This window comes from Macaca mulatta, chromosome 7 (genome assembly GCF_049350105.2).
Source record: "Macaca mulatta isolate MMU2019108-1 chromosome 7, T2T-MMU8v2.0, whole genome shotgun sequence".
Taxonomy (NCBI): Eukaryota; Metazoa; Chordata; class Mammalia; order Primates; family Cercopithecidae; genus Macaca; species Macaca mulatta.
In genome coordinates, this window is record NC_133412.1 from 135,207,020 (window position 1) to 135,225,695 (window position 18,676).

Genomic DNA, 18,676 nt, shown 5'->3' on the forward strand with positions numbered 1-18,676 from the left:
AATCCCTCTGTCTACCACTGGAAAACTGCATCTTTGCAGACAAGTAAATAGGCAGTGATAATACTGGTGGTAAGTGCTGAAACAGGCTAAAACTAGGTTTTAGTGGAGACTATAAGAGGGTTATCTGAACTGGTGGGAGTGAGAGAAAAAGGTCAAAAAGGTCAGCAAATATTCCCAGATAAAGTGATATCCAAACTGAACGCAATGAACAAAAGTCATATGAGGCTGAATATTGGTCCGGATGACAGAGCACGGGGAGCATGTACAGATGAGAAAGAGAAAAAGAACAAATTGGGTTGGAGGAGGGGAGGAGGTTCAATGCAGTAGAATGCAGCGTATAATGGCAGCAGTGGTAAGCAATGAGACTAGAAGACAGGGCCGAAGAAGAAAGTCTACACCAAGAAATTGAGCTTTTATCTTGAGACTAGTGGGAAGTACTAAAGACTTAGTTTGTGTTTATTAGTGAGAGTGACATGGCCGGATCTGTATTTTACAGAGATTGCTCTGGGAGTCCTCTGACTAGGAGGTCAGTGAGGAAACGTGAGGTAATATAGGTGAGAAATGCTGGCAACCTGAGCTTACAGTGTACACAGAGTTCAGAGGCACTGGGGATGGAAAGAAGTGGGTAGATTTGGGAACCGTTTGAGAGGTAGAATCAACAGAACGTGGTGACTGATTGGGTGAACTGGGAATGAGGAAGTCAGTCTTGTGAAAAATGAAGTCCTGATTTCTGACTTGGATAATTTGGTGAATGATGCTACTGTTCACAGGGATAGGGAACACTGGAACAGCAAATGTTTAGAGTTGGGGGCATATTGAGTGTGAGATGAGTGTAGGGTTTTAAGAGAAGAAGTGTAGTATTCAGTTGAATCTTGAGTTTGGGAGAGAAGTTGAGGCCAGACCTATGGACTTGGTAGATGTCATTGAAAATATGGGAGTGGATGAGATGATCCAAAGGATATGTAGACAGCCTGGGCAACATAGGGAGACCCTATTTCTACATAAAAATTTAAAATTAGCTGGGCACGATGGTGCATGCCTCTAGTTCCAGCTACTCAGGAGGTTAATGAGGTAGGATCACTTTGGGCCCAGAAGTCAAAGCTGGAGTGAGCTGTGATCATGCCACCACACCCCAGCCTGGGCAACAGAGCAAGACCATGTCTGTCTGTCTCTCTCTCTCTTTCTCTCTCTCTCTCTCTCTCACACACACACATACATACACACACTTACGAATATGTAGAGAATGAGAAAAGAATTCTCCAATTCAGGCATAAAATAGCAATTTGACTATGAAAAAAATCATGTAGAGCAAAATGTGTATATTTATCTTGTTACATAAATAAATGTAGATGAAGAACTGTGCCTGCCCACAAACACCATTGCACATATGCCTGTGTACGTATTTATACGCCCTGTGCACGAAGAGGTACTAATGAACATCAGCAATGTGTGCTGGATAGTGAGCCACATGAAACATCAGGCACTCCAGGTAATAATTCCCTTCCTTAATAATTCATGCAAGCTGTGTTGCCCAACAGCAAGAACCAGGCTTAAGGATACTGATCAGTATGTTGAAAGGAGAAATGTGTAGCCCATATAAATGTTATGACTAGTCCAGCCAAACAGAGAGCACTAATGTTTCTTACCATTCCCACTCCACCCTTTTTTTTTTGTCTTAGATACATATGGAAAACTCTTTCTCCTCAATTCTGTGGGTCAAGAGATGTCCCGCTGCAAGACGTCCATTCGGCGTGGTCAGCCCAATCCTGTCTATAAGGAGACCTTTGTCTTCCAGGTGGCCCTCTTTCAGCTGTCTGATGTCACGTTGATGATTTCCGTTTATAACAGGCGTACTATGAAGCGTAAAGAGATGATTGGCTGGATTGCCCTGGGCCAGAACAGCAGTGGAGAGGAGGAACAAGATCACTGGGAGGAGATGAAGGAAACCAAAGGCCAGCAGATATGCAGATGGCACACTTTGTTGGAATCCTAGGTTTGCTAACCTGCATTTGTGTGCTGTGTCCACCTTGGTTACCTGTGTTGCTGTCTACTGACACCAAGTCAGTGTGTCCTGGCAAGGGTTTCAGGGTTTCAAAAACAGATTCCACTAACCCCTAGGACATTGTGAGTGGGAGTTTTGGGTTTCTCAATGGTTTGATTTGGATTTAAATATTGTAATTTTAAAAACACACATACACAGTGAACTGTCCATATGGAAAATGTTAGACCACAATTGAGACCACTGATGAGTTAATTTGTGCCAATAGATCATTGAATTTTGGTTCAGGGTATGGGGTGAAGCTTCTTCTGCTGTCTCTGTTTGCTTAAAGAGTAACCTGAGATTGCAAGGGAGCTGTTAAATGCTACTATTTGCAACCATTTAGGTGGATGAATCAGAATTTTCTTAATATGGTACAAAAAACTCCAAAATATAGAAATGAATCAGATGCTGAGCCTCATAGAAGAATCTAACTCTAATCCATAAACTCTTATTTCACATTTTTCTCTTTATCAAAGAACCTATTTACCTAATGAGTAAATATTATAAACTTGCACTTTTAAAATAAATTTGTATTAATACCTCTTTTATCTTATATTTTGTGGTTTCTATGAGATTTGGTTAGATGAATCATTTTGAAGCAAGAAAAGAGTTCAGAAACTACTGTTTTAAGACAACTTGTCTCCTTTTGAATATGTAAGATTTCAAACTTGTAAGTTTCAAGGTTTTTATGCTGTCTTTCTCACCCAGTAAGTTCTTACAGAATAAGAAGAAAACAAAAAACAAGACTATTTCAGTCATAGATTTGTTGATTTTTCTGATTCTGGTGTTCTTTTGGATTATACTTTTTCTATGTTCAATTATATATACTCATATATTAATATTTTGAATGTACTGCATGTAAATCATGCTCTTTTTAAATTGAGTATTTTCCATCACTAGAGCATAGTAAATTGTACACTGTGGGTCTTTAATAAATATTGATTTGATTGACTCTTCAAAGTGAACATGTTATAATACCTGTGAATGGAGAAATATTTTCAGCTTGTGTGGAATAACATTAAGTTTTTCTTTGAGCATTTGAAGTGCCTATAACTGTCATTTTTTATGGCATTTGCAGCAACATATATTAGTCACTACTTGCAGTCTGGGCATGTGCCACTCAGAACACTGATCTTGTATGGCTATGAGCATGGGATTTTACTTGTGACTGACTTTTACATATTTATGCAGTGCATGTTTATTTTCCTTATTCTTAGGTCTGGGCCCTTAATTTCAATTACTTTAAATTGGCTTTAATAAAAAAATAGGGAAAGAATGTATGTACATTTAATCCCTGCGCTCAATGTGCAGCTCTTCTGAGCAATTGCTCAGTCACCTATTTTTAGTTTCTATGTTTCATTGTGGACTTTTTCCTGTCTGTGGGAAGAGTGATAGCTAGTGATGGCTGTATACAGTTAAAAACACATAACTCCTCCTCAGCTCCACGTTTTGACAGATTGTAAGCGTAGGCTGTAACACTTGAAGAACATATTTATTCCTTACAGTGTGTAATGGTTATCCTGACAAGACCAGACTAGGGCACAGGATAACTCTACTATGCTTTCAGGGTTCCATCTTTGAATGAAATGATTTCATAGGGAAGAATGAGAATTTGCCAAATAAATTAATACCTTAATTACTTTTCAGGTCATGGGAGTTTCATGTATATGACTGCTCAGTTATTAGGAATATGTAATAAAACCATGCTCCTCTGGGTTTTTACCCTACCTTTCTTTGGGAGAGCTCAGACTGCTTTTCCAGCATTATATCCATTAACTGCTGAGTGGTCTTTGCAGCGTGGCTAAGTCATTGAGTAGAACTGAGTGCGATTGATTAAGTAGCAGCACAAAGAATTGGCTTTTCACATCTCTTTCTGCCCTGTGTTTAAAGGGAAGTGGAACAGCCTCGCTATGCTTTCCTTTATGCAGTAACATAATAGCAGCATTCATTTTAAAATTTACATTTGAAAAAAATCTGTATATATTGTACAGACAGCCCTGAATTTTTCCTTCTCGTATTTTCCTGCTGCTGCATCCTTGTTTCATGGTACCCAATAATCACCTATACTTCATTTTCTGTTCCCAAGACCCACCCATTTTTAAGGTTTTCTGCTGGTATAGTGAAGATATTTGTGTGCTTGATCTGCCTTCCAATGGTCTGTTTATGATACAGTTTACAGGAATGTGCAGCATTTTAAGGGAAGGAATGCCTGAAAAGCATTTTTTATTTTTATAATTTTACTATGTTGGTGCTACTCACCAAATAGGATGCATGTACATCTTGAATATACAGCAACATTCACCCTCAGCTGATTGTATAAATCTAAAATGCTGAAGACAAGATATATAACAATATGTGGCTGATTTTTTTTACCTTGATTTGAAATTCTAGTTTAGTAAGATCTTTTGATTTTGTGCACTTAAACTCCCTTATTTTCTTGGCAAAGTCTAGACACAAATGCATTTAACATGTTTTTCACTTGAGCTTTTACATTTGGTTTTCAAAAGAGTTATGAAAGATAATTAGTTGGTTCTGCAGTGAAAAAAAAAACTGCTTTTGCCTATTTCTTCCGGCTAATGATTAATATCTCATAGGGAGATCTGACATTGAAGCAGCACTGGTTTTTGTTGCTTGAGTAGGTCTTTCAGTGATTTTGCCTGAAGAGCAGGCTTTTAAAATAATATTGTTAAGAGTAAATGATGTGCTGCGTTGATGGAAATCTGCTTTATAGTGTGCCTTCTTTTAGGGTGTGAGTTTACACTGAATTGAGAAATCCTGATTTCACCAATTACGGCGGTGGCTGTTGTACTCCCTGTTCCCCTCTGACTATTGTTGAATTTTTAAATGGACCATTCACCAGGCAGCCGAACACCTGCTCTCCATTCCTCTCCTTCACTGGCTCCCAGTGTGATGCACGTTGTTTTGGACTCTGTTTTTGCTGATGCCACATAACTGTTGGAGGTGGGGGTGTCTTGCCTTCCCTAACATAAGAAGAATTTGTAATGCCTTTGGATGTATTATACTCGGCATTCCACCTGCATGAAATCAGGGAAGGAATCATCACCATGTTTGTGAGAGGGAAAAGAGTATGGCATTGCAGTCATTCACTTTAGGCACTATTAATTCTGACATCCTTCATTGAAAATTAACTGACATCGAATGTCAATATTCTCCACAGTCCTAGGTGCCAGTGAGCCTGAAACACAGCTTCTGCCTTTTCAATGTGTAGATTTCATAATATTTTACAAGTTATCATTACCTCTTGGGCAGTCACTGTGCTTTAGATGATCTTATCTGAGAACCAAAATTCTTTTCTTTCCAGAGGAAGTACTATTTAAGTAGAAACTAGCGTTAGGTTAAATAAAGGAGCTCCTCTGATAGCCACCAATTTGATTTAATTGATGATTCGGTGTGGACATCACTGTGGGTTTCCTAAAAACCTGGTTATCCTTTTGCAGCAGAGGACTTAGTATATTAAAGGCAGAAAAGTGAGTAGGAAAGAATTATTTGTAAATGTCATAAAACCAGATAGAGGTATATTCTTTACTGATAAAGAAACAGGACTAGAACATGCATGTGGTATCTCCTTTTACTTTTGAGGAAACTGTTGTTAAAGAACATTCTATTCTATTTGATCTAAGAACCAAGCAAATGATGGATAATCCTGAAATGGTAAAAGTATTTTTATCTTAAAAATTATTCATTTGGGCAAAGTCATTTACAACAAAATAAAAAGTCATACAGCACACTGATGGAAGAATTAAAGAATAAATAAATGTGCTGGATACATTTAGAATCCTCCAGGGAGTAGTACGCAAGGAGAGTAAACTAATAAACCAAAAGACGCATCAGATCAACTAGCTATCACTTTTCTAAAACTTGGAGAATTCTGAACAATATTTAAAGATGAGAGAAATGAAACTGTTCTAAGACAATGAGATTGGCATAGCACAGTGAAGTTGGCACAAACTGTGATCCTAGCCTGGGTTTACATGAAACTCTGCTGTGGGGCCTTAAGAAAATTACTTAGCAAGCCTGTGTCCTGGTTTCTTCAACTGGAAAATGGAAATACTACCTGCCTCATTAGGTGTCTGAAAAGGTATCAGTGAAACCACAGATGTAATGTGCCTAACGTAGAGCTGGGCACGTAGTTAGCATTCCATAGTTCCTCCTCACAGTCATGCTTGAAAAAGAAAATATTTAAGATGTATCTTCTCTTTCTAGCAAAAGTTATTGGAACACTGGAGAAAAACAAAAACCAGATTTCAGATGCTGTAAAAAGGATAGGCTCATGAAGCCAGGCTGGATTTGTAAATAAAGGAGGCTTCATCAGGACAGCCTAATCAGAGATAAGCCTGGTATGTGGAGGAAATTGAGCCTTAACAGAGTCCAACTGTGGTAGAACCAAGTCTTTGCATTTATCCCCTTAGTTTGGAGGGAGTACACATCCTTGATGGTTTGTGTGTACCTCTTGATCGATCACGAACAAGGCCTCTCCTTGTCTCCAGCTCTCATTCATAAATGGACAAGGCACCTTGTCGCCTTCATCAAAAGAGTTGGTGACAACGGCAGTTTGACTGCATATTTCAACTGTGATCAAAAAAAGTAAAATAAATGATGTGATACTACACTGACACTCTTTTAAAAATGGATAACACTTTCTTTAAAACCTACATTGCATATCCATTTTATATCCTGATAGGCAAACATTTAAAAATACTCTCATAACACGGCTCTCAAAACTTATCTGTTCGACTGGAATGCTCTATTCAGAACAAATGATCACTGTTTCCCTTATGAGATCATAATGAAAGAAATTCAGTTGATACTACTTTTTAAAATGGTTTTTAAGAGTGGCTTGTTCTCAAGTGATTCAAACCTTGAGTAAAAAGGAGAGTTTCTGGAGAATTTAGAAAAATCTTTGTTGACGTTTAATCTAGAGAAGTCTTCATGAGAAAAACCACTTCAAGTTTAGTGTAACCAGGTGCTGTGAATCAGTCATGTGCTACTTATGGTTTTAAACTAAACATGATTCTGGGATGGGGAAGTGCGAGGCTATACTCCTCATATAATCAAATTGCCAAAGCGTTGTTTTGATTCCTAGGTATCCCAACTAAGGAGAAACATGAAGACATTGAAGAATCCCTTAGCTTAGGGCCTTTAGTAGGGAATAATTAAACATGTAGGGAAGGTGAAGGAGTTAGATGGTAGGTAAGAAGGCTGTGGAGATTTCTAGTAACAATGATCCAGAAGTTCTAACCAGGGGGATGGTGCACACTTTCTCTTCTTGACCACATGGATAGATTTCAGAGCATCCCCCTAATCAAGTCTGGAGAATTGTGTGAAGGTTGTTTCTCATTAATTCAAAATTTATTCATTGTCTAGCCCTGTGCTATTTGGGCTGGCACAGAACTTAAATCTCTTTGGAGTGCTGTGAGTGCACATTGAAGCAGTTAGTCATCATTATACAATAATGCTTACCAATATACAATTGTTAAGTTAGTCTAACTATGTGCCATAAACAGTAGAGTTCCTTTTTGTGAGTATTGGAAGGTGAAACATTGGCTGAATTTATTGGGGCAAGCGTCTAGGAAGCCTTGGACTGGCAGTGAGCCTTGGTTGCATTATATGGGAAATTGGTGGGGGTGGGGGTGTCAGAGAATCATCTTTGGAAGTTTTTTAAAATAGAAAAATGTGCTTGAAGTCTTGGTTCTGCCAGAGAAGAATGAGAGGACACCCAGGAATATACCTTTTATAAAGTTTCATTCTAATATTCAGGTGTAAGGTTAAAAAAAGAATCAACAATAACACTCCAGGCCTGTCCTCTTCCAATTTGGACATTTTTTCCACATTGATTTTTCTCTGCATCATAGAAAGTTTTCTCTGAAGAGTTCCTATTTGGGTTTTGTTTAGGGCTTTGGGGATGCCTGCAGGCTCAGAAGGAGTTTCCTCTCCTATGGTGCTTTGACTGTTTTTGTTTCCCTTGGGTCACAAAACTGTATCCTAGACACACGGACAATAATCACCTTATTTATATCCACTGTGGAACCTGTGAAACAGCTCGAGGCTTTATAGAACAAGCTCACAGGCAGTCATGGGGGTCTGAGGCCCTTCTTGGAATGAAGCTGCTAAATTGCTAACTGCTTTCCATTGCTCACTAATGCTGCCTTAAGGTTTCTCAGTGGGAATTTTTAGTTCATGCCTTTGAGTGACAGTGTTACCGGTTTTATTTTGAGGATGATGAAAAGGCTAACTTCCCATTGTATTGCCATATTTATGCATTATTTTTGTTTACTTCATTTCCCCCTGGAAGTATCTAGTTGCTGGGATTTTGTTTGTTTGTTTTATACAAAATTTATTCATTCAAAAAGAACTTTATAGGTTGGGCATGGTGGCTTACACCTGTAATCCCAGCGCTTCGGGAGGCCGAGGTGGGAGAACAGCTTGCGTCCAGGATTTCTAGACCAGCCTGGGCAACATAGTGAGATCTTGTCTCTACAAAATACCAAAAATGTGCCGGGTATGGTAGTGTGCACCTATAGTCCCAACTCCTCAGGAGGCTGAGGTGGGAGGATTGCTTGAGCCTGTGAGCTCGAGGCTGCAGTGAGCTGTGATCATGCCACTGCATTCAGCCTGGGTAGCAGAGTGAGACTGTCTCAAAAAAACCACAAGAAACAAGACTTTTTAAAGTGTAAATGTTCCAGACTCAGGGTTAGGGGTTGGAGAATGGCAGTTGGATAAAACAATTTAACAATTTTTTTTGTTTCTAAATATTCTTTATGAAAACTAGATTCTGATAAGTAATCTAGGTAAACAATAAGATATTTTATTAAGCTTGAATATTTGGCTTAATGTATTTTTCTGTAATTGTCTCTTTCCCCCTTTGAAAGGCAGAGGATTTAGGGAAGGTGAAAGTTATTACCCTGTCTCTAATTAAGAAATAGAGACACTTGTTTGTCAGTCTATGCTTCCATTCAATATAAATGGATATGTTTTGTATCTGGGGGAGGAAATGCATCATTCCATTCCAGCAGTGAAAAGCATTATAGCATCAAATAGGATATTTAGTATTTTTGACTTTTATAATTAAATACCGAATGCCCTTTGCAAGACAGTAAGTGAGACCCTGGAATGCTAGGTCTGTACAAACTTGACACATTTCTTACAAGCTCTGTGTTTTAATAGTCAAAGGCATTGCTACCCTTTGCTTTTTGAATGAGTGAACTGGAAACAGTAGCCTCCAGAGAAAGAGGTGATAACCTAAACAAAGAGCCCTGCTTACCTCTCTGTGCCTAAAACTAGTCTTAAAAACTGAATACATTTGGGGTATGCTTATGAAATAGGTAAAGGTCAACATTGGGAGTGTCCCTACTTTGGCAGATAGACCAATACTTTTTTCCTAGACTCAACCCATTTTTAAAGCAGGAGTTTTTCCAATGGATTGTTTATCATTCTACTAGACATGTCTTAGTCCATGCAAATTAATGCAAAATCTTTGGTGGCCTAAAATTTCTTACTGAAAGCAAGTTTTTCGTGTTGCCCAGTTGATAGTCCATAATAAAAAAGTACATATCTTGTTTAATAAAAATCTTGATGTTTAAGAAGAAATATCAGAAGTCTGCCGGTAAAAATTCTGATTGAGGAACATGTACATTAAAAGATATTTTCATGTAAGTTATTTTAAGATAGTTGCATTCTAGGGCCATGCTTATTTTTTTGAGAGTGTTTCTTTGTCAAGTTCCTTATAGCGAATGCCTTGACTAAAGCTTCCTAATTTTGCCATATTTCCTTGTGGATTATGATAATCTTTATTAATTCACATCTCTACCAAATTACAATACAGTCTTTTATTATGCCACCATATGAATGCAGCCGCAAATTCAATTTTATTGTGAAATACAAAGTCCTTTCCAGAATTTTAAAACTTAATTTCAGTATAGATTTTAAGTTTGTGAATAAGAAATTAGTATTTGTGTACCTTATTATGACAGAGGTTTCTGTTACAATATTTTCTGTTATAGTGTTGGGATAAGATTTGACCTACATTTTCAGGCAAAAGCTGGTCTGTGAGATCTACTTTTTAAGAAATTAATAAATTTTATTTTTTAGAGTTTTAGGTTCACAGCAAAATTGATCATAAAATGTAGAGAGTTCTCATATACTCCAAACACAACCTTCTCCCCTGTGAACATTTTGAATACCACAGTGGTATGTTTGTTACAACTGACGAACCTTCATTGACATATTATTATCACCCAAAGTGCATAGTTCATATTAAGGTTCACTCTTGGTGTTGTGTATTTTATGGGTTTTGACCAATGTACAGTGACGTGTGTTCATCATTGTAGTATCATACAGAAGATTTTCACTGCCCTAAAAATCCTCTGTGCTCTGCCTATTCATTCCTCCCTCCCACCTAAGCCCTGGCATCCACTGGTCTGTGTACTGTCCCCATAGTTTTGCCTTTTCCAGAACGTCATACAGTATGCAGCCTTTTCAGATTGTTTTTTTTTTTTTTTCCACTTAGGGATGGTTGTGTAAGTTTTCATGTCTTTTTAGGGCTTGATAGTTCATTTATTTTAAGTGCTGAATAATATTTCATTGTCTGGTTGTATCACCGTTTATGACCTATTTGCTTTTATTTCTAGTTCCAGTTGCTATGGCAAATTTTATTAAAGTGCATGCTCTCAGGAAAGGCTTCATATATTTTATATGATCCATCAAATAAAACGTAGCAACTTCCAGTCTAGAATAAATTTCACCTATATGATATTGAGCTTGTTTTACATTGGAGGAGGAGATTGATGAAAAAAACCAATAATTTCATAATTTATATTACCCTATGTATGAGTTTTTCCCTCCATTGGAATCTAAACCAAAAGTTCTGAAGGTTACGAAGATGTGATCCCAAATTTAGTGACTCTGTAATATCTTCTTTTGTTGAGCAATGAGTTAAATATCTGTCGATAAAAAGTGCTAATTGTGTTATTACTGATTCATCATAGAAAATCACCTTCTGTTGCTAGTTTATATCACTTTACATTTACCACTCCTGCCAAGAGAAAGGAAGCTTTGTGATTGTGCCCCACCATAGTTAATTGTACAAATCAATTAAAAATGATATATAAGCATCTGGCTCACACAGCAGCTCTGAATTCTGAATGAAAAGATAACCCATGCTAATATATAGGTTGCATGAACAAGTAGATGGGTGTTGGAAAGATAACACTGATAGTCACTCTGGGTGAAGGGGGAGTCCTGGCCAATGATTTGTATCTGAGAAACATTTTGAGACTATGTGTCTTCTGACTGCCCTTTGCTTTGTAGCTATAGCAACTTGCAGAACCTGGCATTATTCCAGAGATAAAGGTATAGTTGTGTAAAGAATATTGGATTAAAGTTGATGAGGCCTGTGTTCTCATATCAAATCTTCCACTAATGAGCTCTAAAATATCAAGTCACAATTTCTTGAAGCCTTCATTGTTGCATCTATCAGATGGGAATAATAATATTCATTTTGCCTATTTTTACCAGGTGGTTGTAGGAACAGGATTCATTCATTCCTTCATTAATATAATGAACATTTTGAGACCCCACTATATATCATGGCCGTAAGTATGACAAGATGATAGATGGAAAGACATTTTGCTGAATTTTTGAAGACTTGCAGTGTTTTTGAAGACTATAGGATAGCTTGTTATTTTTATATGAAGGTCACATCAACTCTTTATGTCAATATATCAAAGTAATTGACAGTTTTAGAGCCCTGCCAATCAGTGGGCCATATTCATAGAATGTCAGTAATTTGTCTGAATACAAGTTATAGTTGAATGGTCTTTAGCCGCTCTGTCTCTGAGATGCTAGAAAAATTGGGTTCTAATTTTTTTGTTCAAACAGTGATCATATAACAAATTGCAAATCCACGTTTTCAGCCAGTTCACCAACCTTTGAGTAGAGTGCAGACCTTTCTTTAGAACAATCTAACTTTGAATACAGGCAAAGTATTACATGGAATAGCTTTTCCTCCCCTACAAAGTGGATTTGAATACAGTACTTAGAAAAATTCTTCCACTGCCAAAAAAGGTCCTTCAATCTACTTTATCATTTTTGTTTTGAAGAATCAATCTGGCCCATCTCTCCCCTCCCAAGTAACTTTCTTCACTCGTATAATCATTTTCTTCATAAACGCCCTTTTATTGTCTCCCAGAAAAAGTAAAGATTTAAAACATCATTTTTAAGGTACATCCAAGATTTCATAGCAATATTTTATTTGTGTTCACAGTGCAAGATAAATCTGACTTTCTCAATATTTTTGGTCTTCATATGGCATCTGAAACAGTTGTTCATATTCACACATTTATGTTTCACCATATGCATACTGTGTGCAGCTCTGTTGTTCTAAAATATTTTATTGGTTTTCCTTTATATCTCAACTTTTGATGGGTGTCCTTGAAGAACTTTCATGAAAAAAATGTAAATGTGAATGATTCATTCATTTTGAACATATGTAACTATTTTAGAAGATTTTCAGGAGATTTTACCCTACATGGAGTACACTGTTCTTAGCAGGGAATGTGCTTTGTATTACTATTCTACTCACAGCTGGATGCTGCAGATGTATTAACCTTGTAAACATGTACTTTTTCTATTCTGTGCTTACTTTAATACATTATTTATATGTACTAGACTGTGCTGAATTTTGGTGGTTGTCAAAGGCAGTCAATAATTTTATAAATTTCACTTTTGTGGATAGTTAAGTATAACGTGGTTTAGTATAAAATCTGGTCTTCCTCTAGATTTCTAAGTCACTAGAAGAATTTCTTGGCAAATTGATTGTTCAAGGCCAGTTTTGTTAGTTGTAAGGTAGAAGCCACCCAGTCCTCTCCCAGTGTTTCACAGGCATTTTCAGACCCGGATGCTATTATAGTTCCTCCTCTAGTTTTCCAGTAGAGAATTCCTATGTGGTCCAGAGGTTCGAGAGAGAGAGAAAAAAAATTTCTCCTCAGAAGAGTTGAACCCTTATTTTAGAAACTTCTGACAATCTTCAGAACATTCCATGTGGGTGTCCTTGTGTTTCTCATAGTATGACTTATTGATTCATGGTGTCTCTTATTAAAGAAGCATGAATGTATCACTAGCTGTTATCAGAACAAACAGCTGTAGAATGTAATGACCCATCCTATTTCTAAATTTACTTCTATCAGTGGATAATTTGTGTATAGGAAAAGGTGTGGAAGTTTTTTAATTGTTAAAAACTAGAATACCTTTCTACCTTTTGTAGTCTTTAAGATTTCATAATAATGGTTTTAATGTATTACTATCCACTATTATGTATTGTGTTTAAACAAGACCAATCAGTGAAATTTTGAATGTCAATACTTTTTTGTTAGAAACGCCCTTTGAAAATGTTAGAAAATGTAAAACTTTACCTGTGACAAAGAATAAATTCATGATTAGAAGAATTTTACTGTTTTTCTTGTGCAAATAATACTTAAGGCAGATGTTCAGTCTCACAGTGATGTTGGAAAGCATATTTTATGCAGTCTAAACACTATTTCTGTATTAGATATTTAAATGCATGAGGATAAATTCTAATTGCTTTTTGTTTAAAACAGAAACATAGAAGAAGCATTAGCCCCAGTTTGTATAAAATGTCTGCTGCAACTGAATTCATGATAGTTCATGAAAACTGAAAATCATTCCAATTTTGTAAAACTGCTGCTACTGGTTTTATCAATAAAGTTTTAGCAGATGGCTTATATGTACATGTGTGAAAATTTTTTATGTTAAAAAAGGATACAGTTTTGCAGCATCAACATGCAAATCTTATGGGCCTGGATGATACTGCTTATTTTAGTATATACAAAAACCATTAACTTCAAAACCATACCAACTGCAGACATATATTTTAGAACTATAAGCATTACATGTATGATCCATACAGTTCATTTGGTTTCAGGGTGCTGTAGGCTTTTATGGTGAATACATATACAAATCAACATATATCAGTTCAAATGCTGGCTTGAACATCAGGTAAGGAGCTATATAAATGTAAGGATCACCTGAATTAATTAAATTGCATCTAAAGAGGATTCTGAGAAGGTAAAATGCAAAGTGTAGGTGTTCATGTAGAAAAGTGTATGTAATTCCTCATTAGAGAAGTTCTTGTCCAGAGCACTTTCCCCTCTATGAAATACCCAGTTCTCATAAGTTTGCAAGGCTCAGATGCAACAAGCTAGAAGTAGAGGGAGCTGAGCTATTATATTCAGACACCTACATAGCACTCAAAACATGGCTGACATCCCCCAAACAGAAAAGCATAGAGAAAAAATTCTATAGATGATTCAGTGACAATTTTTAAACAATTTAAAAATTCTGTATTAGTTGAGGTAATGTTACCTGTTGTAATAACCCAAAATGTCAGTTGATTTACATAAGAAAGGTTTATTTCTCCCTAATCTGGGATGTTTTTGGCCAATCAGCTTTCTTTCTAGGAGTATCTCAGGGGTTCTTTTGTGATTTGGTCATTCAGAGTCCTTATGGACTTTGAAGGAATGTATTGCCATACAAATGGGGGAGGAAGAAAAGACATGAGGATCGAATGATGTGTTTTAGGGGACAGGCTTAGAGGTGCCGCTCTTCACTTCTGCCCAAACTCCATTGACCAGAACTAGTCCAATGGCTCCACCTATATTTAGGAAGGCTGGGAATTGTAGTTTATTTGTATACCCAAGAAAATGAAACAGTATCGGTAAGACTCTTGTTAAGTCAGTATCTGGCATACTTACATTTTAAAAAATTATTTGAAATTTTGTGGTACTGGTGATTATTTACGAAAAGCTTGCCAATGGCAAACTTATCGGTTGCTTAAGTTCTTTCTCACCCACGACAGCACTAGAACTCTATCGGCTGATTAAGGGTTCTACTTCTACTTGTACATCCATAGTCACCTTAGATTTAGACCATTTCAACACTGCGAAGGAGCATTGTTGCAGAGAAAGACCATTTGAGTTCACGTTTCCGAAGCCACAGGGCAAAGAGTTTTGAGCTGGTAGGCTGAGCAAGGTTGACCATTTCTACGTGTGTATGTGCACTAGTAGATACATACATATATGGCATACTGGAAACATTAAAGCAAATATAACTATGAGCAAAGGAAGAATAATGCAGAGGAAACATTTTTCCTATATGAATCTTAGAGTATGTCATGTGGAGAGCTTAAACTTGGCAAATGATTGCTATCTTGTGACACTGCTTCAACACAGGCTTACCCGTGCTGAAATGTTAAAATAATTGAGATAGCCATCTATGACTCTGGTTCTTTGGTTCTTTCTTCTTTTTGTCTTTTGTAGTAATTAAAAAATTACCTGTGTAGCATTTTATTGATAAGTCAAATAAGTCAAATCACATGATATATATTGTAAGCTTCATAGTCTCTTTACAGTTTCCCTGGGGTTGCCCCAGAAATATTCAGAAATATGGCTCAAGGGGAAGCTTGGGTGACATTTCACAGTGCTGATAAATTTTAATGTGCATTCCACTACGTAATAAAACATCTGATTCTTTTCAGCAAACAGATAAGAAGTAGGAGACAGGATTGGCGTTGTATCTATGGTCATCTCAAGGAGGGACAAGATTGAGTGGTGAGAAGATTAGAATTTGGATAAATTCTAAGGTAGGTTTTATGGAATTTTAATATGTATTTTAAAATCCAAAATTGTTTAATGAAAGATTCTAATCTTACAAGGAGAATTTCAGAATTTATCAAACTATATCTGCCGACATAAATAACCTAGTCAAGATTAAAATCATACCTGTTTTCTAATTCCAGTTATGCCATCAAGGAATCCTGTGATCTTGGATTACCTTGACCTTTCTTTTGTGTCTTCCAACATCTGTTATATCTTGAGGTGGTCCCAGAGGAGGAGGGGATTTGGCAATTATTTGTTAAGTTAAACTGACAATAGAAAAGATTTCCTAGGCTATTCAGATAAAGTATAACACTAGACATACCGTCCATACTGGTCAAATTAGCTAGCTGCTCCCAAATACATTTTTTTCTCCCTAGAGGTATAGCATGTGATTATGGAGGCTGCTTTTACCTGAGGTAGAGGAGTATTTTAAGGAAAAATGAAACAGTTCATCTCAGAGGACTCACAACCACTTTAGAGGGTGTGGAAAGACGAGAATTAGGAAAATACATAAATGACTTTAGGTGAGTATTTCCCAATGCTATTAAAATGCAGGTAGTGACCTTTATAAGATGTTTTGAAAAGGGGGAAAAAAAGTTGCTTTATAAACACAATGTTTCGTTAAGGGAATAAAACTATTTTCTATATAATAGACTTTCCCCCAGCCCCCCTCTTGTGCTTGAGTAACTGTAAAGACAGCAACTAGTGGCTGCCTTCAAGGTTAGTGTAAGTTCATGAACTGATAGCTCCGTAGCTAAGGTGAAAACAGGGACTTCAAACCAGGCAGGTGGATTCATCTATTGCCATGTGTTCTTGGTTACCTTTGATGTACCAGGCACTGTGTGCTAGACACTGGGGACACGGTGTTAACCAGGTGCACTAGCTTAAAATCTGGTGTGATGAATATTGTGAAATAGGATTGGTAGGGTGAATTGGGAACGTAATTAAGGGGCTAATGTAGTCGGTGGGAGGCTGTCAGGAGAAGCTGCTATGAGGAAGTGGTATTTAAGCTGACACGTGAAAGCTGAGTAGGAGTGAGCCAGGTAAAAGGCAGGCACATTAAGAAAGAAGAAACAGCATGTACAAAATACCTTAGGCAAGTGAGACCCTTCCATATTCAAGGAAACTGAAAAAAGTCCAGCGTGACTGGACCTTAAAGAGCAAGGAGGAGAGTGTTTTGAGATGAACTGGACGAGAAGACAAGGCTGATTGAGATATCAGCTGCATCTTGCCCTTATTCCAACTAAGAAGGAAGTAGCAGTGGTGTACTTCTGGCTAAGACCATCTCCTGGATTTGAGGTGTACCCATCCCAAAGCCCGCTGTCATACCCGATAGCTGAAACTTTATCATCAGATCTTCAAACCACTGTGGCTTATGATTACTTCTTCAGACAGTTCGATTTTAGGTTGCCAGCTTTTTAAATCTTAGGGCTAACAAACTGTTAGCTTTGCCGCAGGTGTTCAGTAGGTGCTGAGAGAGCAAGCAGGGCGACCTGAGAGCGGTGGGGCCACTGGTGTAGCCCCTTCAGCCTCACAGACAGCCAGCCACCACAGGAATCAATGTAACACTGCACAGCAGCCCTGCCCTGGCTCCAAAGACGGCAACTTTTCTTTCTAATTGATTCCCAGTAGTGCTCTCTTCCTTCCAGGCCCCGGCATGACTCTACAGGGAACCAGGAAAGTGATGTGTCTCTTCTTCGGTGCGATTCTCCCTCTGAAGATAGCTTTGGGCAACATTTCTCTACTAGATTTTTCATCTTCCCTTCTTTAATTTGGCTTACTGGCTACCCAAATTGCCCACTTTGATGTTCTAATTATCCCCCATCCCCAAGAAAACAGCCCTATTTAACAACAACAACAACAACAAAAGCAATGTAAAACATAAAAACATAGCTTGAGTGAGATATGAAAAATTATGCAACCAATTGGGTAAATTTATACTAAAGTGTACATGTACACTAAAGTATACTGAAGTGCTAAAACACGCACACCTCTAGTCTCCTTTGTGAAAAATACCTTTGCTCTTCTGCATTTTCGTTTTAAAGAAGTTTACATGTTGGCCTGAGGTTTTAATTAGCTGTTGGACCAAAATGAAGACTTTCTAATTGTGTGAAGGACGTGTTTTAGACCACAAGAACATTTTTTTTTTTTTCTTTATCTGAGGCACCCTGCCAGTAGGCAGCCACAGACAACGCCAAAAGGAATGAGACTCTGGGCTGATTTTTATGGATTAGTTAATATATCCCTCCTCAGAATCTATCAAGTGCTCAAACCTGCAGACACAAACACGAACATACTAGGGAGGAGAGTCCCAGAAGGCAGAAGATCCCGTACTGCTCGTCCCCAAACGCCTCACCCCGTCACACCCACGAACTCATCCGGTTCTCCCTTCTCAGCGCCCTGCTCCAAGGCGAAGAGTATCCCAGAGGAAGCATCAGGGTCTAAAACAACAACAACAACAACAACAACAACAACAACAACAACAACACTGAGCCAAACACTGCTGCTTCCTCAGTCGATGAAAGTGCCACCCCACCCCTCTCCCCAAACCCAACCTCCGTAGGGGACATCGAGCCAAGGCCTGCAGCGAGTGACCTGCCGGTGGAGGCGCGGGGCCGCTCACCTACCCGGGCCCGTGGCTCTCGCCCCGCCCCAGCCTCCCAGTCCACTCCGCCAGCCCCAACTTAGGCGAGCGCAGTAGGGACCCCTCTGTCGGGGCTCTTTGTTCGCCGCCCCTCGGCGTTCCAGCGCTCAACCTTGCTCCCAGCAGCCCCCGCCAGCGCACTCGACCTACAGGAAAGTTGCTCCCGAGCTGTGGAGGGGCGTCATCGCCTCCTAGCAACGCTCCTAGCAACCGGGTAACATCTGCTCCCTGTGGTCCAATGCGAGCGGAGAACAGCTGCGCGCCCGCCTAGAGCTGCGAACCCGGAGTGAGAGGCGCTTC

General features: G+C 38.3%; 1 protein-coding gene across 4 annotated transcripts in view; it reads left to right on the forward strand.

The window, feature by feature from the left end:
- Positions 1 to 13,800, forward strand: part of SYT16 (synaptotagmin 16) — a 197,609-nt gene extending 183,809 nt beyond the window's left edge. For all 4 annotated transcript variants that reach the window (XM_077941105.1, XM_077941108.1, XM_077941107.1 and 1 more), the window contains one exon: positions 1,680 to 13,800. In XM_077941105.1, coding sequence (XP_077797231.1) covers positions 1,680 to 1,993 — 314 coding nt within the window. In that variant the 3' untranslated portion in view covers positions 1,994 to 13,800. The remainder of the gene's footprint in view (positions 1 to 1,679) is intronic.
- Positions 13,801 to 18,676: the final 4,876 nt, after the last annotated feature.